The sequence below is a fragment of the Hypomesus transpacificus genome, chromosome 15 (assembly GCF_021917145.1).
Source record: "Hypomesus transpacificus isolate Combined female chromosome 15, fHypTra1, whole genome shotgun sequence".
Taxonomy (NCBI): Eukaryota; Metazoa; Chordata; class Actinopteri; order Osmeriformes; family Osmeridae; genus Hypomesus; species Hypomesus transpacificus.
Genome location: NC_061074.1, coordinates 8,400,191 through 8,410,881, shown reverse-complemented (window position 1 = coordinate 8,410,881; position 10,691 = coordinate 8,400,191). Strand labels below are relative to the sequence as shown.

Below are 10,691 nucleotides of genomic sequence, written 5' to 3'. Positions count from 1 at the left end.
CCAATCAGAGAACGGCGATTGGGGGTCAGGCTGGAGATCAGTGTGTCAACTCTGAAGGTTTTTGCTTTTTTTTTCGTGGTGACCTTGAACTAGGCTTCTCAACCCGATGTGGCCGATCTGTCTTACTCACGGAAACATTACAGAAGTTCTTGAAACTCCAGGTAGCTAAGATGCTTCGCCATCTCATCAGCTTCCATGTGATCAAAGAGCAAGGGACACTTTCCTCTTTTTCACAGAAGGTGAGGGGGTGCTTGGGATATGTTCACAGCAGTGTTTCTGTTGAAAGACACCAAAAACATTCAATCAAGACATTGTCTATTGAAGTTTGTTATTGACCTCACAGATGGATCAGATATTGATTTGATTCGAAACGGCTCATAGGTTAAGGCCATTGTTACTTACACGCAGGATGAATCGATGAACTGCGAGTGTGTGTTCTCGACCTCTGACCTCACCAGGGTCCACAGGTCGCCCATGATGTGCTCCAGTCTGGGATCAGCCTCGAACACCGCCGGGAACTGACTGATCCACTGCCTGGCCAGGACAACAACAGAGACATGCTAGGTGGTCAATACTGGACAAACACTAACAATGACGGAGCACATCACTGTCTGAGACAAACTCCAGTCAAGTATTTTTTGTAGTGTCGCAACAGAGCAGAATTGAAAGATTTTTTGAAAAATTGTGAAACAGAATGGTGTGGGTTTTGTGTGTATGTGAAAGTATGTGTGTGTGTATGAGTTTGTGTGTTTATTGATGCTAACCTGATGAGGTTGTAGATCTGTGATCTTCTCAGCCCCTTCTCTACAGGACAGTCCTTATAGGTAACAAAAGTCAAGGAGCACATGCACCACCCCACTGTTAGACAACAACACAACTACTACCGCTGCTGCCACACATCCACGCTCCAACACAAATGAGCTTCTTCAGTAAACACGTCTGGCCTAACAAAGAAGTGTTTGTTTCCTGGTTTCAGGGATTAATAGACATGTGATGAGGTGCTGCGCGCCGACGGGCCCGGAGGGGGGGGGGGGGGGGGGGGGGCACTTGTGGCGGGGTGAGGGAAGAGGGGGTTAGTTGGGGGCACTCGGGGCAGGGTCAGGGGGGGGTTGCAGTAGAGGATCTTAAAGGATATAGAGCCAGGAGCTTTAAGGCAAAGGTTTGGGAAGGAACCACCCAGATGTGCATCATCAGCGTCATGTTGACCATCTGGGACCCTCTGACAAGCCTCCCCTCCGAGTCTGAAACCAACACAAGACTTTAGGGTCAAAACACCAAGCGCAAGTAAAGGAGGGCCGGAGTTCGAAAGGAAAGGATTGTTTAACAGTAATAAATATATTCATAACACATGAATATGTGACGATGTATAAGTGCCTACAGCTGGAAGAGGTGGATTGCTAACAGGTCTTCCTCCTGGTGTCATGTTGACCTTTGATCCTAGATTGTGGAACTGAGGGCAAGTACGTCAAATAATGCGAGCCAGTTCCCGTCCATGCGTTCGACTAGCTGTGTGGCTATCCCAGTCTGATGAAACAAAGCTTGATTGTGTGTCTCCTCTTGCCTCACACATCCCCCCCCTCTCTCTCCCTCACTCTCACCCTAGACTCTTCCCTCTCATCCCACGCTTACATAACCTGCCTGGGATAAAACAAGGGCGAGAGAGTGGGAAGGACTGAGCGATGAGGTCAACAGCTAAACAAGGGAGAGCCCCCCCCCCCCCCACACACACACACACACACACACACATAGACACACAAACTCATAAAGACAAACACACACATTTATAAACACACACCAAAGCAGTGTAGACAGAGCTGGATGAGTTCATCCAGGCTGGCCGCTCGCGTCAGGGGGAGCGGGATGGGGGTCTGCAGGGCTCGGCAGATCTCCTGGGGGCTGGGGCAGGTCATACGCCTCTGAACCGGACGTCTGCTCTTCACCCCCCCAGGGCCCTCCACGCGACACTTCCTGCAGACGAGAGAAAGAGAGAGAGAGAGAGAGAGAAAGAGCGAGAGAGAGTTAGAGAGATACATTTGCCACCTATAAAGATCTAATCATTCGCTCTGTGACGGAATGTGATGCTTGTCAATCTGGTTCCTGCAAGTTCCTACCTGTTCGTCTTACCAGCATGTGTTGATACGCTTTTTGTTTATATTGACACTGGACCTACTAAGCAAGCCTGTAATGTCAAGGAATCAGTCATACAGAATCTGATCCCAACAGTGGCTTTCAGTTTTTCTGTCAGTGGTCATTGTGTTGTTGTACAGTAAAAAATGTCCTCAGTATGACCGTGGTGTGGAGCAGATTGTCTCATTGCCTTGTGTATGAGGAAAACATTACCAGGAAATGCACATTACTTTAATTCAAAGAACTTGCAAGTTATCTGAATAACCAGACTATCTCCCTCTCTCGGTCTCGGTCTCGGTCTCTGTCTCTGTCACTCTCTCTCTCTCTCTCTCTCTCTCTTTCCCTTCCTCCTTGTCGGTATCATCAGTACAAAATGTTTAACTCTCCTCATTCGAAGTTGTGAGTCGTGTTCAAACTCACCTCATATAGAAACAGACACACAGAAACTCACAGACACAAACACACACACACACACACTGCTGTATCTATTAGTGTAAATAGACTTGGATGTGCATGGTAGCACAGAGTCATACAGGCCTAGGGGTCCTGCTCAGTCTGTGTTTCTCCTTATGGACGGTCTCTCCAGGACATTCTGTTCAATTCCTATCCCAACCTGCAGCTCCTCAACCTGCAGCTCCCCAACCTGCAGCTCCCCAACCAGCAGCTTCCCGACCTGCAGCTCCCCAACCTGCAGCTTCCCAACCTGCAGCTTCCCGATCTGCAGCTTCCCGACCTGCAGCTCCCCAACCTGCAGCTTCCCGACCTGCAGCTTCCCGACCTGCAGCTTCCCAACCTGCAGCTCCCCAACCTGCAGCTTCCCGACCTGCAGCTTCCCAACCTGCAGCTCCCCAACCTGCAGCTCCCCAACCTGCAGCTTCCCAACCTGCAGCTCCCCAACCTGCAGCTTCCCAACCTGCAGCTTCCCAACCTGCAGCTCTCCAACCTGCAGCTTCCCAACCTGCAGCTCCCCAACCTGCAGCTTCCCAACCTGCAGCTTCTCAACCTGCAGCTCTCCAACCTGCAGCTTCCCAACCTGCAGCTCCCCAACCTGCAGCTCCCCAACACCCAGCTAATACGAGGCTCCAGGATATGTCCTTTCACAGACGACCAGGATGATGTACCCCAGCCTCAGTGCCCCCTCCGCCCCCTGCCTCCAGCCTCCAGCCTTCCACCCCAGCCAAACCCTGTTAAGCCCCTTTCTCTTCGGCTAATGACACTGGCCGCAGAGCCCAAAAACATCAGGGGGACCTATACGCCACAGCCAAGACACCAACGGCAGACACACTATATACATGACAATGTAGGCAGGGGAAGTGAAACGGACACACAGGTACACCACGTGATTGAAGACCTTCACCGGGAAGAACCGAGGACATGGTCCAAAAAAATAAAGAAGACTAAGCCCAGTTCTTTCCGTAACTGACTGTCTTTGATGCATCACATCAGTATGCTGACGGCTGCATGGCATAATCCCTCCACGCGAAGGGGGGTTTCAAAACTCTCTTGAACTGCTCATCTGGGACGGCCTCCTACCACGGCGGCTCTCGTTCCATCGCTGCCATTTGCAATCCTTATCTGTCACTCTTTCAAAGGGGGAAGCGGTTATAACCTAAACAAGTGACACAGTCAAAAAGTCCCTTTAGATCTGTGGGTCATGCTGACTGAGAGAACACAGAGTGTCTAGCCCGAGGCGGCCTACAGTGCAGAGTGGGACATTTACTCTTCTACGCAGACCGGCTGTGTAGAGAGGGATGTTTGGTAAACAGAAAGAGTTTTGTAGATTCCCATGCAAATCCGTGGCACAATTAGCCCCTGTCTACTGTCTTGGACATTTGCATTCACCTGGTCCTAGAATGAGACTGGCTACTGGGAGCTATGTCAATAACACAATACTCCCTCTATCTCTTACCACACACACAAACACACGCACATAGACACATGCTGGGGCTTGTGTAAATTCTAAGTAACCCAACAAGCCTGGTTTTGTTTCTAGAGAATTACTCACCAACACAAGCGTCACTGAGCTTCCCTGGTCAGTGTTGAGGTGAGATGATGGCGTACAGGGACAAGGTTTGGGATCCTGGTTTTAAGCCCAGAATCTCCTTCATCCCCACAGGTTTGGTACTGACCCACACCAAGTCCATACCTTTAATCTATTCCATCCTCCCTTACATTTACATTTAGTAGACACTCTTATCAAGAGCAATTTACAGTAAGTACAGGGACATTCCCCACGAGGCAAGTAGGGTGAAGTATAACCCAAGGACACAACGTCATTTTGCATGGCCGGGAATCGAACTGGCAACTTTCAGATTACTAGCCCAATTCCCTAACCGCTCAGCCACCTGACTCCCCTGACAACTTCTCCCCTTTCCGCCATCCTCACTCTATTCATGTCATTCATATAGCAGCTCCAACAGTTTTTCTCTGGAACCCCCCCCCCCCCCCCCCCCCTCACCCATCCATGTAACAACCCCCGGGTTTTCACTCACAGTTCCTGGCCAAAGACCCACTTCCCCCTCCTGTTCCCACACACACTAGTAGAGAAAGGGTGGGGGGGCATGCAAATTCCTTCTTTTCTCTCGTTAATTGATTAATTGATGCCAGTGTCGTTTAAAAGCCTTGTTTGTGTGTCTGCTCTCTCTCTCTCTCTCTCTCTCTCTCTCTCTCTCTCTCTCTCTCTCTCTCTCTCTCTCTCTCTCTCTCTCTCTCTCTCTGTCTGTCTCTATTCTCTTTATAAAACCTGACCCCCCCCCCCCCCCTGTAATTAATAACATTATGGGGGGGGGGGGGGGGGTTCTACGTTATCAACCCACTACAAATCTTGTGAGCATTGGTGAAAAAGATTTTGCTATAGAGAAAAAATCTAAAGAATATGATTGAACATATCAACTCTGACCACGCCCACTCAACACCTTATTTCTATGCAACCTGATAGGATCTGAACTACAAAGTGAAAACAGTTCATGAAAACCCTGTTTCTACAGCCTCTCTGTAAACAGTGTAAACACATCTCCCATAAATAATGTTTGTTACATCAACATGCAACTCCCTCCAGAATCAGCATTCAGTTTGTAACTGCAATCCTACATACATAAAGTAGAATAATAGATCTTTTCATTAAGAGAAAATCCCATTTTAGACTCCCACTTGTTAACATGGACACAAACTAACATTGATTCAGGATATGCTCTACTTACAAACTCCAATAGACACCAATCTTGATGGTAATATACTGTGGCTCTGATCCTAGAAGCATCTAGCTGAAGACACCAGACTGTGGCTCTGGGAGGCTGGGGGTACAGTCCCTACACCATGCCAAGGTGAACAGCTCTACAATCAGCTCCAGAATGCCAGTGCATGTTTGTGTGCAGTAGACACAAACCTTTGAGCATGTAACCACAGCACAGTACACTATACCCCAGTCAAATGTAGGTCAAGCACACACTTAAAAGTCTTTTTAAAAAACGGCCACTACGAAATCAAAAAAAGAAAGAAAACAATATATCTGACAGCTCCGTGAGCTGCAGTGCAGGTCTAACTCGCACCTTCGAGTAGATTCAACTGAACTCGTCTCTATAACGGCTCTGTTTCTTGTTAGTAGTAAGTAAGGAGTAAAAAACAACTGCCTGTGAGTTCTTAAGAAACCTGACACAAACCACAGAGACTAGTTTCGGGTATTGACAGTGCTCATGGAGCATAACTCTTCAAATAGAGCACGGCTGACAGTTTTACATACTACACACTGCTGTGACCGTGCGGTTCAATGTCAGTTTCCCCCCCTTCCCCGGTGTTCCACTCACCTCTTGTTCTTGTGCATAGTAAAGGTCGTCTCCACAGCTCTCCTGCTCCACTGGCGGTCCTCAGGGGCATGTGTGTGTGTTCTGGAACCCTAAAGCTCCATGCATGACCCCCACTCCTCCTTCTTTGTGTCCTCTACAGCCCAGCCAAGCAGGCTCAGGGACTGAGACCTGGCGTGGATGAGCTCTGCTCCCCTATCTGTCGCCTCTTCACTTCAGGCTGAACACCTCCTCCTCCTGTCTGTCTGTCTGTCTGTCTCGTTCTCTCTCTTACTCTGAATGACTATGCCAACCACAAAATACACCCTGACAAGCTCCTACTTGATAACTAAACTAGTTTGAATGGAAGCGATATGACAGTAAATTGTAGTCATTGCACCATTTACCTGTCTTCTAATACTGTTCTACAACCTTGTTCTATGATCCTGCTCTATAACCCTGTTATACAACCCTGTACAATAACCTTGTTCTATAACCCTGTCCTACTGTATAAAAAGTCAGTATCTCTAATGTAGGAACTGACTCTGAGAGATAGGGGAACTCTCATCAGTGTGTTTGTGTGTATGTATTGGTGTGAGCAAGGGGGAGGGGAGGGCAGTAGAATGAGAGAGCACAAATGAGAGAGTTGTGAGCTAAACACTAAGTACTGGCAGAGGGAGGAGGTGGAGAAGCGAGAGAGAGAGAGATAATGATGAAGATCTATCAGCGTTCTGTCCTAGTGGTATAGATACAACAAGTATCTCCTATAAAGACAGAGACACGTTCAGCATCTACAACAATTTAACTTTGAACCGATGAAATTCTTTGCGTTTCTTCCGAGAATCTTGTGCAACAGCTGCCTGTCTTGCCTCATCTAAACCCTTACCGTCATCCCTTCCTTTTTTGACAATCATCCAGGTCTTTCACTCAGGGTTTCCCTCTGTTGTATAATCCCCAGCGCTTCTCTTTTCTCTCGGCCTCTCCTTCTCTCTGGGTGCTGAGTGGAGGTAGTGTTTCAGGGGAACCATCTCCGTGTGCAGCTGGACACGGAGACTCAAAGGCATCCTTGTTCAAGCTCCCCCAGAGGAAGAGGGGACCCAAGAGGGGACAGTGAAGTCACTGACGGCGGAGGTGGCCGCTCGAGAGACCTGTGGGTGTGATGGAGAAAGAATGTGAGAGATATCGATCAAACATATGCCGTTAAGTAAAGTAAAACCTCATAGTGATCACGACCCTGTTAAGGTCAGTTTACAGTGATGTCATGTGGTATCCATGGCCACTTAGCGAGGGTGGGTCAGAGGGATTGAAACGTGTGGTGGGTAGACACGTTATAAACCCTCAGAGTTCTGTTGACATATAGAAGTATAAACTACGATACATTGGGTGGTGCCCGTTTAAACTGAAAGTAATGTGTCACTTTAAAAAAATAAAAATTAAATATTTACAAAGTGACATTTACATCGGAGGTGGTCAGCGATGATGTTGCTTAAAGAAACTCGAACACTGCCATCTAAGGGTTAGATTGCGTCATTGCACAAACCGTGATTCGAGAACAAAACTGTCTTCCGAAACTCAAACTCCCAGCATTCAATATACCCGTGAAGAGCTCCTGAGGTAAGTGCATTTTTGGGCAGTAAACCACCCGCTGCCGCAAAATGCATCGGTAAATACTAGATTCCAGCATGTCGTTGCTATGGGTGATGCTCGAGGAGGGTTGCACGAAGGAGGATGACAGATGGACTCGGTGGAGGTGAGTTTGCATTGTTGTTCTATGTTCAGAGTTGCGAAAGCGCATGGTTTGTTGAATTTCGCTGAGTATTGATTGGTTACTGGAAGGGTGTGTCAGTCATGTAAATACATCCAAATGCTCTCTAAGGAGTGGTTTAAGGTGAATATGGTTGTTCTTGTTGATGATAATATGAGGGAGGAAAATGCAAAACGAGCGGCACACAGGAGACATGGACAAGGATAGACGGAATTATTGATACAGTGAGCATTAGACAAAATTTGACTCAGTGTGTGATCAAAATGAAAACCCATTAACCCAATTTGGCAAAGCACAGCCACATTATTTATCTTCTCACATGGAAATTATGGAGAAGTAATTCTGCTGGAATTGCTTACCCACTGAAATCTAGTACCGACTGTGGAGAAGTGCAGATGAGATTCAGTTTGGTATAAACGATACAGCACTTTTGCTTGCACACCATCAGTCTAGGGATGCGATAGAAATAGAACTCAGGCACGACACACGCGCGAGCGCACACACGCACACACACACACACACATAGAGATACACTCTTATAGATACACACACATTCGGACTGAGTGCTTTTACAGAGGCACGACACATGCAGTCACACACACTCACAGACACAGTCACACACACCACAAATACACTTAGTACCGAGTGCGTTTACAAAGACTAGTATAGTGTCAAATTTTCCAATATACCGACCTCTTTGGTAGATATAGAAAGCAAAAATACCATCAGTTACTAGTAAGTGTCTAAACATTTTTTTTATGCATTTGTGCCCAGGCATGATGTTTACTGTATGCAATGAAAAACACTGCATATTTTGTTGTACTGTAAACCTGAGGTATTACAAAACCCTTGCAGTTTTTATTTAGTTTCATGACTTGAAGCAGGATAGCCGAGTGAGCGTGCTTGGTGATGATGTGTGTCGTTCATTATGAGCGAGGCAGAGAAGACACGAGTCTTAGTGCTCCTCGGAGTCCTCATACGCCTTCCTTTTATAGCCGATGAGTCTGTGAGGGGAAGGACCTGGCTCTGAGAGGGAGGGGCTCCTTTCTACTAACATGGCTGCGTGGCTGGGGCAGTGTGAATGTGGAACAAGGTGCCTGCCCCTCCTCTCCTCTCCTTTCCTCTCCCCCTTCCCCCCCGGTGGGACTGCCCCTCCTCTCCTCTCCTTTCCTCTCCTTTCCTTTCCTCTCCCCCCCCCCCTCTCCCCCCCCTGGTGGGACTGCCCCTCCTCTCCTCTCCTTTCCTCTCCTTTCCTTTCCTCTCCCCCCCCTCCCCCCCCCTGGTGGGACTGCCCCTCCTCTCCTCTCCTTTCCTCTCCTTTCCTTTCCTCTCCCCCCCCCTCTCCCCCCCCTGGTGGGACTGCCCCTCCTCTCCTCTCCTTTCCTCTCCTTTCCTTTCCTCTCCCCCCCCCTCCCCCCCCTGGTGGGATGCGATGGGGGAGAGAGACTGGGTTGCCCGTCACTCTCTCTCACACCACCGTGAGAGCCACAGGACACATGCTGTCCTCCAGCACACCCACACACAGACACTGAGGAGTCCGAGGGGAAAGAGAGAGAGACAGAGAGAGAGACAGAGAGAGAGAGGTGTAGCGAGGAGTGAGGTAACAAGGAGTGAAAGGTTGCAAGGGGAGGGAGGAGAAAAAAAATAGAAAGAGAGAGAAAACAGGAGGATTTTCTGGTTTCTTCCGAGGAGCTGCAAATAACCATCGGAGAAGGATGGCAGAAGGAGGAGACGGAGAGGAGGAGATCCAGTTCCTGCGCACGGTGAGTGCTGCTTGCTCACTTTCTCTGTTGGAGTCGACCTGCACTGAGATTCTGAATTGGGGGCAAGAGGTGGGGTGATGTGTGTTTGTTTGGGGGTCGATTACAGGTTAATCATCTCTGGATGTGAGCATGTTGTTTTGTGTTGTGGGGCAAGATTAGCATTTTAGTTACCTGTCTCTGACTGTCAGACTGCCATACGGCTTTTGTTACGGCCGAGGACATTTAATTGACCCAAATCTCAGCAAGTTGTCCTTCCCTGTATCGGATGGCTCTCACAGTTCCTCATGTTTGTGAATGTTGCTGTTCTGGCATCGGATATTTCAGTCAATCTCTAGTTGCAGTTTTTTTTCCAGCCATGGCCCCCTTCTGTATTTAGTTAACTATTTTTGTGGGGCCCGAATGTGCTCTGACCTGCTTTTTATTCTCGAACCACAGTGACTATGGCAATCATAACATCTGGAATTTACCTCGAACTTCAAACTTCCTAATTAGTTCAGAACGGTGATGTAGATGGGAGGTTTTCTTAAGGTCTTTCTTCAATTACTTCTAGAACGTTCTTCCTAACGGAGGATTTTACAGTATGGGGGTTCGAGCATGCATGTGTGTGTGTGTGTGTGTATGGATAGACAGGGGCCGGTGCATCTGTTAGCATCGTTATCTATTTATATCACAGGAAAGGGGAGACTGGCAGCCAGCAGGGGGACAGCTGGACACAGCCCAATGGCTGCCTTGGAGGGACACACAGACAGACAGACAGACAGACAGACAGACAGACAGACAGACAGACAGACAGACAGACAAGGAGACAGACACACAGACAGACAGACAGATAGACAGACAAGGAGACAGACAAGGAGACAGACAAGGAGACAGACAAGGAGACAGACAAGGAGACAGACACACAGACAGACAGAGAGAGAGAGAAAGAGACACGGAGACAGACAGGGACACAGACAGGGAGACAGACAGGGAGACAGACAGGGAGACAGACACTGAGATCCAAACAAGACACACAGCACGAGGCCTGTACCGGCAGGGAGCAGATGAAGATCAATATCCCTTCGAGGACCCGTGACAAGGCTGTTGTAACCAGTGACACTGAGAGAGACCAGGAGACACCGAGACACCTGTTGATACAGACAGACCCATCAGTACCAATCATTAGGACAAAACACTTGGCAAGTCAAAAGATCAAAGTTTTACACTGTTGTGGCTGGCCTTGTCTGGGTGCACCATCTCATCTCTCTGTGTGATAAT

The 10,691-nt window shown here is 48.3% G+C and overlaps 2 protein-coding genes across 6 annotated transcripts in view; one reads left to right on the top strand and one right to left on the bottom strand.

Moving 5' to 3' along the window:
- Nucleotides 1–6,498, bottom strand: part of rasgrp4 (RAS guanyl releasing protein 4) — a 10,418-nt gene extending 3,920 nt beyond the window's left edge. The window contains 7 exon segments of the mRNA XM_047035462.1: nucleotides 131–154; nucleotides 156–276; nucleotides 403–534; nucleotides 765–824; nucleotides 1,136–1,241; nucleotides 1,796–1,968; nucleotides 5,931–6,498. Of these exon segments, the coding sequence (XP_046891418.1) occupies nucleotides 131–154; nucleotides 156–276; nucleotides 403–534; nucleotides 765–824; nucleotides 1,136–1,241; nucleotides 1,796–1,968; nucleotides 5,931–5,947 (633 nt within the window). The 5' untranslated portion in view covers nucleotides 5,948–6,498.
- Nucleotides 6,499–7,523: 1,025 nt separating this feature from the next.
- ryr1b (ryanodine receptor 1b (skeletal)) overlaps nucleotides 7,524–10,691 on the top strand; it is a 62,139-nt gene continuing 58,971 nt past the window's right edge. For 3 of the 5 annotated variants that reach the window (XM_047035457.1, XM_047035456.1, XM_047035453.1), the window contains exons 1-2: nucleotides 7,524–7,656; nucleotides 9,361–9,434. In XM_047035457.1, the coding sequence (XP_046891413.1) occupies nucleotides 7,635–7,656; nucleotides 9,361–9,434 (96 nt within the window). In that variant the 5' untranslated portion in view covers nucleotides 7,524–7,634. Of the gene's footprint in view, nucleotides 7,657–9,132; nucleotides 9,435–10,691 lie in introns of those variants that run through there. The other 2 variants (XM_047035454.1, XM_047035458.1) reach the window with 2 other exon arrangements.